Below are 15916 nucleotides of genomic sequence, written 5' to 3'. Positions count from 1 at the left end.
GTTTTTGAGGGCCTGTGAGGTCTTTACATAAGTAAGCTTAGCCACTGCCTATATCAGCGCATGGAAACAAAGTTCATGGGCTGGATGTAATGAAGTCGAGAAGGATGGAGGTGCGGGTTCCCAGCCAAACTCAGATTTTATTTTAAAGCGGCAAACATATACAAGGCAAAATCATGCATTGTATACGATTGCTGCTTTTAAAAAAAACATCCGTGTTTGGCCGGCATTCCACACCTCCGCCCAACTCGGATTTCATTACATCCGACCCCACATGTCTAACTCATTAAAAAAAGTATGGATGAAACCTATTATATCATTTTACAACAAATCAGTATTGACTCCTTTACATGAGTTCTTGCAAAACAAGCGATAGTGTGGTTCATGGGAGCAATTACTTGCAGGGATTTTAGGCAATGTCCCAGCAGCGAGCAACTATCATCAGTGTGGAAGTTAGCCCTGCCAGGGCCAGAATAATATTGGGGCAGATGGAGCTCCAGCCCCAGGTCTAAACATAAAAATAGGCCCAGCATTATGGCAGCAATGTGATGATACGTTGCCTAGCTAGCAACACAATCGGCCATAGATCATAAGTACTAAAATTGTATATCTAGTTTTCTTACAAAATAATGCAATTTTTATTTTCTTATGTATTTAGGGAGATAGTGGGACCACACTGGTCACAGATCTTCCCATCTTCAGTATATGCCCTTGAACATTTTCAGCTCCAGGCCCATGTGGCCCTGACTGTTCTACCTCTACTCTTATTTTGCGGACCTAAGGGGCTAAGCTGAGATGCTTAAGCTGCTGGGCAAATGTTTAGGTGGAGCTAATAATTCTTGGTGGATGGCATTCTCGTAATCCAGGTAAAGGCATACTGCAGGTTGTATGAGAACTATATCAGTCTGTCAAGGTATGATATGGGAAGTAGATACATATAGGCTGTAAGGTGTGTAATGCCAAAGCAGACATCCAACACCCCCCCCCTTCCCCGCACACACACACACACACACACACACACACACACACACACACACACAGCAACCCATGCTGATGTCTAGATGGTCCAGTAATCAAACTATGATTCTAATAGGAAAAGCTATTTACATAATTACCTGTGGTAGAAACCCATTAAAACTCTAAAAAACTGAGATAATTATCTCTACTTTTCTGTCAAGTGTCACTTGATGTACGGCATCTGATTCTCCAGTATAGAAATAGATGGATACTAAAGGTGTTTTGGTTTATTTTCCTCTTCTAATGTTCAAAGACATGAAAGTATGAAAGACGATAATTATACTCTTGTCAATGAAGTCAGGTTTTCAATTTGGAAAATAGGTCCTAAATTAAATCAAGTGAACATGTCCATTATACCATATGTGGATAGTTACTGCACCCTTGTCTGGCACTACAAATCATCCATGTCATAGATTTCTCTGGCCCGAAGCCATTACTAAAGCATTGATCTCCCTATGCATGTAATAGCATCATTCGATGAAAGTGGTTGTGTATTAGATGTACGGCTGTCTGTGTTACCAACCACTTCCTGATATTTTAATGGATGCATTTTACTTTATGGGTCTAATTAAACACAATGACTGGAATTTCTCTGAAATTACTGCCACTTTTTTTTCCCTGCCAGCAATAATGAATCGTTCCAGCTAGACAACTGGTCAGTAATTAAAGGTTTCTCATGAAGCTCTCACGTATCTGAATATCGGAGTCAGTTAAGGTGCTTGAAGCCTGAAAATTGTTGTACAAGAGAAAAAAAATGTACCATATATGTAATTATTCATTTTAATCAGAGCCATTACAGGTTTTACAACTGCAAAAATATAGCCTGGATACAGCTCGACGTTACACATAAATCAGATGTTATCCCCTTCATTAAAATAAGAGGGGAGAACGCATTTGGGAGCTGGGGAATAGGAATGTGTGTGTGTTTTGTTCGTATAATTTTAAAGTTACAACTGAAATTGGAGTAAATTAAATACTTTAGAATAGGGTAAGGCACCCTGTGGCTGTGATCCATCTGTTTGAAATATGTGGAAATGCTGGGATTTATAGTCCAACAACATCTGGAAAACCTCAAGTTGCCTATTTCAGCTTTAAATGAACCATTTGCAGAAACTTCCATGATTGAATATATATGTAAGCTAATTTAAACTGTGCTACATACTGTTCAATTGTTTATGAAAGTAGAAGTTTACCATGTATGTTTATTCGCAGTTAAATTGCAGTAAATAATAATGGTAATGTACAGTTTTAAAGTATAGCACTATACAAAACATATATTAAGAGGCAAAATATACTGCTACAACCAAGACTGAGGACTGGGGCATGCAGCTTTAGTTTCCTGTTTATAGTACACTGGATACAATGGCCCTGTTCGCTCGTTGCCGAGTTTCTCTATATTGCGATTAGTCGCTTACTGCGCATGCGCAAGGTTCGCAGAGCGCATGCGGTTAGTTATTTTACTCAAAAGTTTGGTATTTTACTCACGGCATAACAAGGATTTTTCATCGTTCTGGTAATCGGAGTGTGATTGACAGGAAGTGGGTGTTTCTGGGCGGAAACTGGCCGTTTTATGGGTGTGTGCGGAAAAAAGCTGCAGTTGCTGGGAAAAACGCTGGAGTGGCTGGAGAAACGGGGGAGTGTCTGGGCGAACGCTGGGTGTGTTTGTGACGTCAAACCAGGAACGAAACTGACTGAACTGATCGCAGTGGCAGAGTAAGTCTGGAGCTACTCAGAAACTGCTAAGAATTTTGTATTCGCAATTCTGCTAATCTTTCGTTCGCAATTCTGCTAAGCTAAGATTCACTCCCAGAGGGCGGCGGCTTAGCGTGTGCAATGCTGCTAAAAGCAGCTTGCGAGCGAACAACTCGGAATGAGGGCCAATAAGTGAAACCTGCAATTATTGTAGTTTTTGGTAAAGTTTATCATATACCGGGTCATCTAACCCCTCACGCAAGCTTCTAGAAGTTGGATCAATATCAAGTTTGCTCTGACAATTGTGTGGTCAGTCTAAAGCATTTTGAACATTCGATGCTTAAATCTGATACTGCACGACACAGGACGCTCGGACAAAGATCGTAGAAATGATTATAAATTGTCACTTATTCCCCAGTCGGATTTCATTGTCAGTCAACATCTGCAAAATCCAGATGAGATATTGTTGTGCTAGATAGGTATAAAGTAACCTAATTAGCTATCAGTGTATAGCCCCTAAGGATACAGTGACTCTACTGCTTACTTTCTAAGCAAATACTTCACAAAGTAGCTTAAGCTATAAGACCCTTAACAAAAATAATATGTCAACATTGATTTAGCTAGCGTTACACAGACGTCTTTTACATCCTGCATTTCACATGTATCCCATTGTTTCCACTTTGTTTATATGTCTTTGTTTGTTCTGTCCCACAGCCGCTTGAATTCAAAATGAAATCATTTTGAATCAACTTTCCTATTTTCAGTACAATCTGCATGACAGATCAGTCATGTTTCCATCATTTTCCTTTGTAAAATAATTGCTATACATGAAGTGTATTGACATTGAGGACTTAAACTGGAGAGCAGTAATTAAAATAAAGCTGTAAATTAAAGAGACTGTTAATGAGCTGTAGATATTTTTTGTCCAGGCCACTGTTCTGATATTTTATGCCACATAATTTGAAACTTAAAAGAACAGATCTTAGATGGAATGGTTAGGGGACATATCTGAAGGTAATTTGTCCTTACATTCATTCCCAGTAATTATTTTCATTAGACCGCCATACGTAACTAAAAAGATAATTTAAAAAAAGTGGGTAGAGGTTGGCCAGATAGAGGGTTTGGTTTGAAGCAAAGTGGGGCTAATTGGCAAGTCAGCTGTGTCACATTTACAACATAGAAGTCATTTTTGCAATAGAAAAACGCGAGCTAATAAGACAACTGTCCTAGTTGGTGTAAGTAGTTTTTTTGTGGGATTAACAAAAGCCATCGGTGAAATAATAAGTATCAGACATTTTTTTTTACCCCTCAGTTACTTTTCTTCTGCTATATTACTGCACAGCTATTTCTGTGTAACTAGTTTTAAAAAGGACCACCATTTTTCCTTCTCTTACTTAAACCATCTTCCACGCCATACTCCTTTCGATGGCACCAAGTCCCGCGGTTTTCTGCCGTCCTGATACTTATTTCAGTGTCATCTGCTAATGCAGTTATGTTTATGTGTCTTGTACTTGTCCTATATTGTCTTGAATTGTAAATCACTCTTTTCTTGTTTTGCTTATTTATGTATTCTGTAATTGGGCGCTGCCAATCCCTTGTGGTGCTATATAAATAACGGATAATATAATTCTGATAATAATAATAATAATAATTGTCTCTGTACAGTGAGCTGTACTTTGAGCGTGGTCAGTATGCTTGCTTAGCTCCTTCCAAAAGCCCAGTGGCTACTGCACTTACACTTTTTGTGATTACACTTTTTTTTCTTTACAAATGGAGGTGGTAAGGGGGGGCCTAATCAGTTTTGTTGAGTAGGGCAGCAAGTGGTCTTAATCCAGGCAATAAGTACTCTTACTGTAGAGGACTTTAGGGTTTATTTATTAAAACTATTAAAAGGGAAAATTGGCGGTGTAGTGTAGCACACAGTAACCAATCAGAGTCTTGATTTCATTTTCTAGATTGTACTAGATAAATAAAGTCTAGAACTTGATTGTTGCTATTTATAACACCTTTACTTTTAGATATTTTTGTCAACTGCAGTGTGATTGACACAATAAACCACTCTAAGTGCAAGGGGTGTCACCAACTAACCAAATAAGGTTAATATGTGATCATGTGAGCCATATATACAAGCATGAAAATGAGGAAAGCACTTCAGTGTTAGCTCTATTAGTACCATAGGGAATGAAGTGCTTTGTACATTGTGATACATTATAATCAACCAGCAATTAATCTGCTGCTATATTCAGTAGCATAAGTTTTGAGACTGCAACCACCTCTCCATTAGTTATACTGTATTGGTCCCTGAGAGAGAGACATAATTAGTGTTTTCTGATACATTTCAGTGGAACAATGTATAAACATATAACAAAAACAACATGCTCCCTGGTTTTGTGTATATTGTTTTATTTAATAGGATTGGTAATAAATAGATAAGGAAATAAAATGCAGCAAAAAAGAATATATTCCTAATTTATGCATATGCAACTGCTTTATTTAATGTAATAAATTATTTATTGAAAAATAAAACAGAATGTTTTTGATAAGCCAACATCATATTTAGTAGTAGATGGATGCCAGACACTGTGTTATAGTTGTGTTTTGGGTAAATAGGATTAAATCCACACTTCTAAAATGTTGAGTCAAGCAGTAAACATATCTAGTTACAGGTTGCATATAGATTTGATCAGAGTATAATCTGAGTTTTTCAGGTCATTCGATATATGTGCAGTATTAGCTACAATGTTGCAAGCTGTGTGGTCAGTATGAAATTGGATACACAATGAAACAATGACCTCGTTAGCCAACTGGTTACTTTTCAGACAGATTGGCTAGACAATGCATGGTGTGTGCCAGAAACTGTTCTGAAAAAGAGGTCGTTTGACTGGAATTTATGATCTACATCAATTGGTTGACTCATACTCAGGGGCAGGGCTAATAATGTTCCTATAACTCATCAGACAGTAGAATCAACTTTTCATATCACTGTCCTAAAGATGTGGGAGGAGCTTTAACTTTTGGTACTTTAATACTTTATTACAGAAGTGAAACTTGAAAGTAAAACAGGACAATATATTTGACCTTTGATAGCTGAAACATATTGAGATTAGCCAGGGGCGGATTGGGAGCAAAAAGCGGCCCTGGAAAAATTTGTACTAGTGGCCCCACATGGGCAGCATCAGAGGTGTAAGGTCTAGCCATGGGCCATAGCACCCTCCCCCCAAGACTTTCCAGATAGTGGGCATGTCCAGCATCAAGGGGGAAGTTAAAAATAAATAAAATTAAATATTATGAGCACATTATATGATACACCTTCAGAATTTAGGAAACTATATAATTCTTTAGAAAGATATATTTTCTTGCTTATTACACCAACCGTATCCCAATCACTATTCACTCAATCTTATATGTCAGCCAAGCAGGCAGACAGGGTATACACTAGATCAGGGCTGGCCAAACCAGTCCTTGAGATCTACCAACAGTTCATGTTTTCCAGGCCTCCTGGAGATCTGTAGAATTGCCAGTTAGGAATGAATGCAGCACATCTTAATTAGTAACGACTACACCTGTGCACCAGCTAGGTGGTCTGGAAAATGTGAACTGTTGGTAGATCTCGAGGACTGGTTTGGCCAGTCCTGCACTAGATCATCTGCAATCACAGGCTAAGTGGAAAAGTAATTTTCATATAAGCAAATAATTTTGCATCTTATTCATTATGTCAATAAAAAGGACATGTCCTCAAACAAAACAGGCCCTGCAGGTGCGTCGGCCCACCGGGAATCTTCCCTGTAAACCCTATGCCCAGTCCGCCTCTGGGATTAGCAGTCCTTTTAACTATTGCATTTTTTTCCTTTTGATAATGTCTGTATGTATGACTGCCAATATGTATTTAGACTTTAAAAGATCTTTAGATCAAGACCAATTTCACCAAGTGTTATGGTAAATTGTACTTATGTAATGTAAAGCAACCTAATTTTGTGTATACCTATCTACTTGTGTACTTTTCTGTTAAGACTAAGTAATCATTGTCCTGCAGTTAAACAAATAACTATGGGGGTCATTCCGAGTTGATCGCTAGCTGCCGTTGTTCGCAGCGCAGTGATCAGGCTAAAAATCGGCATTTCTGCGCATGCAATGCGCAGGTGCGTCGCACGGGTACAATAAGCATTGTGGGTTTGCACAGAGTCTAACGAAGATTCCAGTCGCATGGCCGAACGCAGGAAGATTGACATGAAGTGGGCGTTTCTGGGTGTCAACTGACCGTTTTCAGGGAGTGCTTAGAAAAACGCAGGCGTGGCTGGGCAAACGCTGGGCGGGCTGTGACATCAGAAGCCATCCCTACGTCGTTAGAATCAACGCACACGAAGAGTAACTACAGGGCTGGTCTTGTTTTGCACAAAATAATTTTGCAGGTACTCTGCTGCACAAGCGTTCGCACTTTTGCAAAGCAAAAATACTCTCCCCCAGTGGGCGGCGACAATGCGTTTGCATGGTTGCTAAAAGTAGCCAGCGAGCGATCAACTCAGAATGAGGGCCAGTATACATACTGTACATTTACATGTATAATATCTTTTAATTGAGCTTGATTTGTTGTATATAAACTAGTCAAAGCTTTTCACAAGTCTTATATGATAATATTTTTTCCTCCATGGAGACATCTTTGTACGATTTTCCAATTCATTAGTCAAAAACCCTGGAATAATACTATTAATTATAAGAATGAGTTCATATGCTGGCACGACAATGTTTGCACAATATGATACCAATATAATCCAATAAAAATGAATAAGTGTGAGGTAATTTATGGTATTTAACATGACCCTTCACAAGCGAGTCGTAGTTTCCGTTATCATTTATGAAATGTGAAAAAAATTATTAACTTAAATTAAAAATCTGTAATTTCTGCATAATTAATTTCTCTGGTTGCTATGTGAACCTTGGGTGTCTGCCAAGTGCGCAAACATGCCACAAGTCTTTTTTTCTTAAACAGATTTCATCATCGATTTATGCAGTTTATAAATGTTTGCCAGATATTTAAATATTGCATTTGATTGCTTATTTTAGGCTTTGCACTTTCTGTAATTTCTAAAGTGAAAAAAAAACACTCAGAAATACAAGAAGGCCTTAAATTAATTTTTTTTTTAAATAATGAAAAAAAAATGTTTTCATTTTGTTCCCCTGACCAACAAGTGTTGCAGCTATCCCTACCCATATCCCTTATACTGTGGACTTGATTAAGAGCTAGGTGTTAATACGGGATGCGGTCAAGATCCCGCCAGATGGAATCCCGACACCGGAATCCTGACTGGCACAATCCCGACATATTCTCCCTCTGTGGGTGTCCACGACACCCATAGAGGGAGAATAAATTAGTGTGCCGAGCGTAGCGAGGCACCGTGCCCGCAGCGTTGCGAGTACAGCGAGCATGCAAGTGGCTGCGTTGCGGTCGCCCCCCTATCGAGATTGTGCCGGTCGGGATTCCGGTGTCGGGATTCTGACCGCAGGGATCCCGTCCGGCGTTATTTCGTACTGATCCCGTTAATACAATTAGAAATGCAATTTTCTGCTTCGCTGAGTGTTGCAAATTTAAAAAGAGCAGATATATGTATAGTTGAGAGGGGGTACTCAACCTAGCTCAACTATTTAAAAAAAAAATCTTTTGCGTTTGTATCCCATGCAGTGCACCCAGAGCTGGATTTACTCCTAACTCTAAATGAGGACCTGTCTGTAGAAAAGTAATACATATTATCTGGCAGTAATAAAAAAAATGAAATTTTTTTTTAGAACCCCTGCCACTGCGGTGTTTGATCAACCAATGAACTTTGCAAATACAGGTGTACCCTCATACATCTAGCCTCAATACACCACGGAGCACGATATGCCTGGCGGGAGTAAGCTGCCAGATCTCGTGCAACTCTGTTAGTATTGGGCACCTTTTTTTTTTGCCTAAAGTGCAATACAATCTGAACTAAGACACACCCACAGGCTGTGCTGATTAATTTGATATGTGTCACTTCTATATATGTCTAAGACTGATTTTTAGGCTTACCCAAACTTAATTGCTACAAACAAACTATAACACCTTAAGAGCATGACCCCGCAGACCATAAAGAGCACAACGCGGGACATGAACTCCTTGGAAAACTATAAAGTCGCCTGGGAGGGAAAGGTTTGAATGACAGTGTGTGATCTTCCTGCAAGCATAGCGATTTTATAATAATCCAATAATGATACTTTTCAATCTTTGTATTATCCCATGTCTAGGCACAAAATACAGAATTCTCTAATAATATAAATTAACATATGAACAAATTAACAAGACGGTAGACAACAGCAATGCTAATTAACTAAAACCTAAAATTAATGATTTTATTGCATTTTATTAACGTGTAAATAAATAAAATGACTGCTTACTAAATATAGAAGTGTTGGAAGCAGGATGTGCTACAGTATCTCATGAAGTGAGCACTTGTGGAAGCAATCTGTCTGCTCTTACACTTCTGCTGAGACTAATGTAGCCAATACACTTGTGAGATATCAGGTACAATCCTTTGATTTCGACCGCAACTGTGAGAGACATCGAAGGATTGTATGCACATTTTAGGTACCTTGCGAAGCGATGCACGGGCACGCGTCTCAATCTCGCGTCTCAAGATAATATGTGCTGCACTTAATATTTATCGCATTGCAGTGCGATCGCATGTGTTTTTAAAAACACATGCAATATATCGCACTGCGATGCGCGATGGGCACCCGCTGGGAGCGGCCAGAAGCTGCTCCCACTCGGCGCTGACGTGCCCATCACATGATTACCATGCGATCTATCACATGATCGCATGGTATTCACTTTGGCAGTACAGGTGCGATTTCATTGCACCTGAACTGCCGATGCGATGCCCAGCGATGTCGTGTCGTGGGGCATCGCACAAGTGTATGGGCACCATTAGTAGAGAGCTCAGTATGGATAAAGTGAAGTCATCTGTGAGCAGGAAAACATGCATTGTGCTGCAAACACAAAATGAATGTCTGCAGCTATTTTCTGCCATGTTTCAATGAAGGAATTGTGTCCAGTTCTATCTGCTATAGGTTAGAAAGATAACTTGTTTTGTTTGTCCTATATGCGTGGTCATGAACTTACTGTAGCCATTCTTTAAAACCAGCTACATACAGATTTGGAGTATTTTGAGGTTGTACATACAGTACTCCAATCAGAGTGTTAGAATATTAACAACAGCACAGAACATTTCGGTCAACTCCTACATGTACATGTGAAGGCAGGTTTATAATACTAGCCACCAATACAACATGGTCGCCATAGCTCTGCTAGATCCCAGTATTGGGGGAGTGGCCAAATGTGCGGGGACTCACTTGAAAAAACAGAGCCTGTCATTACATGCTGCAGGGGGGCATGGTTGCTCCCCATGCAAAGCCCATGGTCATTGGTAGACAGGACAGTCTCGGACCCCTGGCTAGCACTAGTCCCATAGACCAGTAACACCCATACGCCCACCATAGGTGGTTGTCAGATTAATGACACATTCTACCAAAACCACCTATCCTTTATTTGTACAGACTTAACATACCTATAGCGGATGTAGGTTTCGTTACTGCAAGGCAACCTCACCTCATACAAATCCACTTTATAACCAGGTCAAACCATTCAGTCCCTTAATGCGATGATCATAAATTGATTCCAACAAGCCAATGTGTTTTCTCTGTTTGCATAACGCAGGTAGACCTTGGATTGCTCCGATTTGTCTCTGGAATTGGAACCCAGGGAGCTGTATCTAAGGAAACAAAGAGGAAATATTACGTGACATCATACAAAGTTGATATAAGCTCTAATGGAGAGGACTGGATTACACTTAAAGATGGAAATAAGCATCTGGTAAGAGTCAAATTTCTACTTTTTTTGGTCAGTAAATTAAAAAATCATAGCAACTAGTAAGAATTGAAAATAAAAGAATCATAACTAATATTAAAATAGCATGAAAGCCGTCATTAAACATAGATTCCATTTCTGTTTCATATCTCTCCAGTCACTTCCCGGTACTATACAATCGGGTCTGTGCAATTTAAAAGGACTTAGGAGACTCATACTTAAAATGCATGGCAAAGGAACTATAAAAACACAAAGGGCCCCTGAGCAGATGAAAAAAGACCTATTCTAGTAAAATTTAAAGAAAAAATAACTTAACACACATCATTCAAGTCTACGACTTATATGTGTATGTTTATAAAAAGCAGTTGAAATACATAAAAAATGATTTGTAGTAAATTGTTATTTTAGGCTGTTACTCACTTCTGTTAATGGCTCAAATAAAAAAGAATGTCCCTTAGGAGGGAGCCAATAAGTATTTTATTTTAGGTGGTATTACTGCAGCTTTCAGAAGAGCAATAGAGAAACACAGTTTAGACGCCATACATTGACCTATTTATTGCAATGAATATTCTTAAAATAAATGCTATTTTGTTTCTTTTATTTTACATATTTAAATAAAAATGGGGTATGATATTGTTGATGTAACTGTTAGAAAACACACAATAGAAGCATTGTGGCTGGGCATTAATGAAAGTGCAATTCAATATGAATCAGTGACAGACCTGAGGTATGTGTCACATAGTGACTCATGCCTCAGTCATGTCCCTAGTGGGTTGGTAGGCTGGGCATTGGGTCAGTGTACAATATGGCCGCCTCCACTGTGTGAACATGACAAGTACATATTAAGTGGTATTGTTCTCGTTGTGAATCCAATTACAAAATATTAAAATGCCTTTTAATTTGTGCTATAAATACGGTACCTAATGAATTTCCTTGGTTACTGCAGATATTTACAGGAAACAACAACCCCATCGATGTCCTTTATAGAGCTTTTCCCAAGCCTGTCATCACGCGGTTTATTAGACTCCGCCCTGCGACTTGGGAGAATGGTATATCGCTGAGATTTGAAATCTATGGCTGTAAAATAACAGGTAACAGTAGTATATTAGTAACATACAATTTATACATCTTGGTTTTAGAACTTATTTTGACTTAACCATTAGTTTTAAGATTAGTCAGACATGGAATGAGTTTTTATAATATATATGGAAAATAAAGATAGATTAGTAAAATACACACAATACAGTCATTACTATCATCAGGGAGATTTTCTATCAGTGGTACAGGAAACATTTATTCTGTAAGTGGACACGCCAACATTAATTGTAAAGAGGGAGATGGTAGAAGCACCTTTTACAAAGCCCATTCCATGAAAACCCTAGTACATGGCTCTTAGCAGAAGGGTGTTTAATCCTTTGATTGGCTACAGGTCACCTCTACCATTCTTGTCAAAGTGGGAAAGACCTTAAAAGATAACAACAGAAGATTTAAAAAAAAAGAGAAGCAATGACAGCTTAACCTCATACTATATATACACTATACAATACTCTTATGTATCAAACAAAATAAAATGAAAATGCTACACTAGGTGCATACTTACACCCACATTGCGTACACAGAGAAAAATGTGGATACGTGCCCGTATGATGAGTTGAATACATCTAGGCATCCCGCAGCCCCTGTCTGTGTGCGCTTGCTTACAAAGTCATCATCAATATCAAACCATATTCTTGGTGCAAGAGATCTGTCTAAAACTGCATAGCTCACAATTCTGTTGGCACACCCTCAACGTGACCGCCCCAAACTTAGCCTACTTCCAAACACCCCATTACAACCCACTTACGTCCCCATTCAGCCCTAGGTGGAGATGCGACTGAGTTGTGTACGAATCACACATACTGCCTGCGCTGAGCTATGAGGATCGGTCTCTACATTGGCCCCAAAGAATGTTCTTGTGCTCAATTGTCAATGTTTATAACAGGCCAACATACATATTCCTTGAATAATACCAATATCTGAAAGGTGTACATTGCTATGCTGAACAATCAATACTACACATTGGAATTAAATCCAGTTTCTTGACTTGTAGCATTCACACAATATAAATCTCTGTTGGGGAAATAACAGACCTTTTATCAGTCTCACAATAATTGTGGCTTACCCTTTAATCACATTGTAATGCAATTCCTTGGCCAACGCCGTACACTATTCCCTTTGCAATTACACAACTCCGTACTAATCAACAATGCTAAATGTTGTTTTGCTGCATTTGTTTTTTTTGGTGGTGTTTGCAAGGTAACTTTGTAGTTCAGCCTTCACGCTGATGAGACTGCACCTTTTGTTATTAATTGATACAATTACATATTCACACACACTACATGCAACGTTATTGTTTTGAGTTAGCAAGCCAATTTAGCACCAAGTGTACTGTACTGCTGATGTTCTCAAGGCCCCTGTGTGTGCAATTAAGAGTTGATTGCACCTGACTCCCACCATCTCCAGTCCCCAGATATCCATTTACTGTGATATAAACACCTGAGCACAGCTGTATAGCTTCATTTTGTATGTCATGCATACACAACACTATGAAAATGTTTAGGGGCTTTTCTTCACTTTATCTACAGCTGAAGCAAAACATAAAGACATTTATAATATTTTGTTATGCAGAACATCCAAATCTCTAAGATAAGCATCTAGCAGACTAAAAGTGATAATATCTTGAAAATCTTATTAAACTACCAATTATAGCTTCAGCATGTTCGTTTTATATAGAATTCTCAGATGGAAAATGTGACGAAGGATTTATAATTAAACTGTGATTTGATGCCTAGTTTGTGTGGTGCCTTTTGTTTCAGTTTATTTTTCATGATTATTGGTAATTATTAGAGGGTAAAGTTGAATACTATCTTTATTTTGTTGCTTAGTTAATTACTTACTATGAATACCTATTGTCCTGTATTGTTATGATTAATCTCTATGGGGTTGATGCAGAGTGATGCAGAGCATTGCTCAGAGCCATTGAGACATCCATGGCGCCTGGTGAAAGAGGGTGTGGCCAAACATGGGAGATGTGGCTACTACCTTCCAGGAAATGAAAACAATGTAAAATAGTCAGTACACCCCCCCATCCTACCTCCCATACCCCCCTCCTCTTGGCACGCCTGTGTTGCTGTATATTTTTGGACTGCACATGCTCAGAAAATTAGTGTAAATGAATGCGTGAATTCTGATCGTATATACACTTATGCAAAGAGAACAGGAACAATGTTAGGGAGAGACATTCTCACTTAGGCAGTATACAGTCAGGACATGGAACCGCAAATGGGGTCAGACGCAGATCTGGAGTAGCTTGGTGATACACCTCTTATTAGGCACGTCTGCTGCGGGTGCATAATCATATATGTGCTTATGATGATATTAGCAATAGCATTAGTTCTTTGCATTAATAAAAATAACACAAAGTGTCCTCTTCTGCCATCCAGACTTGCAGTTCACTTTGGAATAATGCAGAGGGTGGATATGGTATAACTATGACTCTTTTTTGTTGGCTCTCTGTTAATAGCCAGTTCTTCCAAGTAGATTCCTCCCTCTGTGCGCATGACTCCACCTGTTGATTGCAGGCCATGTCCACACATTAAGTAAATGGCTAACACAGACTGATTATCTTACATGAATAAGAGGTACAGAGCTTTGGGAGGAAATAATGGGACTGTACAAAAGCAAAAACAATATGTTCCGATGGCAGTGTGTAGAATAGCACATTACTTAGAATCTAGGTAAAACCCACCAACCAGAATTCTCTTATAGGTTAGTTCTGCTATATTCAGCAAGCACAAAGAATAACAACATATGGTATAAAATGACAAATTTTATTCATTTTCATCTTGCAGATTATCCATGCTCTGGGATGTTGGGAATGATTTCAGGATTTATAACCGATTCTCAGATTACAGCCTCTAACCCAGAGAACCGCAACTGGATTCCTGAGTATGCTCGCCTGGTGACCAGCCGCTTTGTTTGGGCACTCCCACCCGCAAACAGTCACCCTTATACCAAGGAATGGATCCAGATTGACCTTGGAGAAGAGAAAATTGTGCGTGGCATTATCATTCAAGGTGGTAAACTTAAGGAAAACAAAGTGTTCATGAAAAAGTTCAAGATCGGCTATAGCAATAATGGGACTGAATGGGAAATGATCATGGACTCCAGCAGGAACAAGGTGAAGGTGAGGAGGAAAGGCCAATAACTGAATGGCATATGTGCAGTTCATCTGTATATGTGGTCATGTGCCTGCAACACGTCCCCTTCATCTCTAGCCAAAACCTGCATTTGTAGTAGTATTGTAATGTATGGTTTTAAAAATATAACTGGTCATGTTCATCACTAATAGATTTCAACATTTAAAAATTAATTCTCTTTATTTTCCTGTCCTCCAAACCTGCATCTGCACCAATAGAGAAACATATAGATATAAAAAGTTTAAAAATCTGATCTAGTAATCATTCCATGCTTTAAAGGTTCCATTGAGTAAAATGCTGTACAATGCAACAGTCTGGTGGTACCAGAGATACAAAGTGACTTGGCCAAAGACACAAGGCCGTAGACACTGACAGTAGGAGGTTTTGTACAGTGATCTTGAAACGAGTCTCTTTGTCATTCCCGTAGTCAGTAGTTGGTACTGCCCACAGTAATCCATCAGACTGTATCTGTAATTGTCCATTATATATGAGTAGCTTCTTGTATAGTATTGAAAATAATTGGGATCGGTTCCATTTGAAACAAGTTTCACATATTTAAGCTATGGCTTCTACAAATGTAAGCCTGAAGATTATGTGGCCTGGAATCAAAGAACAAAATGATGAGCCTAATACAAGTTATGTAATGCTTTGATCTGTTTGAAATATTCATATTACACGATAGTGTCCTTTTAAATGTGTGACATTATTAATGAGAAATATTCAAAGAGCTTTTTAATAAAAGAGAATTTTTGAAAAAATCTCTGGGATGATTCGTCAGTCAAGTTTCAGGAATGAAGTTTAAAACTTGAGAATAATGAACTTGTTTGGCTTACAATCGAGGAATGAAGATCACTTACAGTCAACTGTCCTATAATTACATGACAAATTGCTTCTGAGTGGATCTTAATACTTTAATAAAGCTGCTCAGTGGAGTATGATTTGCGTTTCAAGGCAAGTTCAGATGCCAATGAATCCACATGTCAAACACTAACGTTTTTCATAAACGGATGTATGCTACCATTTTTCTTGCATTTACCAGATTATTGAACGTCACTCTATTGACTTCAATGCATTTAACCTGGGAAAAACACAT

The 15916-nt window shown here is 38.7% G+C and overlaps 1 protein-coding gene across 1 annotated transcript in view; it reads left to right on the top strand.

The window, feature by feature from the left end:
• Nucleotides 1–15916, top strand: part of NRP1 (neuropilin 1) — a 179431-nt gene that overhangs the window by 117879 nt on the left and 45636 nt on the right. Inside the window, exons 8-10 of the mRNA XM_063922105.1 lie at nucleotides 10436–10591; nucleotides 11532–11676; nucleotides 14476–14810. Of these exons, the coding sequence (XP_063778175.1) occupies nucleotides 10436–10591; nucleotides 11532–11676; nucleotides 14476–14810 (636 nt within the window). The remainder of the gene's footprint in view (nucleotides 1–10435; nucleotides 10592–11531; nucleotides 11677–14475; nucleotides 14811–15916) is intronic.

Source organism: Pseudophryne corroboree, chromosome 5 (genome assembly GCF_028390025.1).
Source record: "Pseudophryne corroboree isolate aPseCor3 chromosome 5, aPseCor3.hap2, whole genome shotgun sequence".
Lineage (NCBI taxonomy): Eukaryota > Metazoa > Chordata > Amphibia > Anura > Myobatrachidae > Pseudophryne > Pseudophryne corroboree.
Note: the sequence above shows the minus strand (reverse complement) of the source record. Positions and strands in the feature narration are given on the sequence as shown.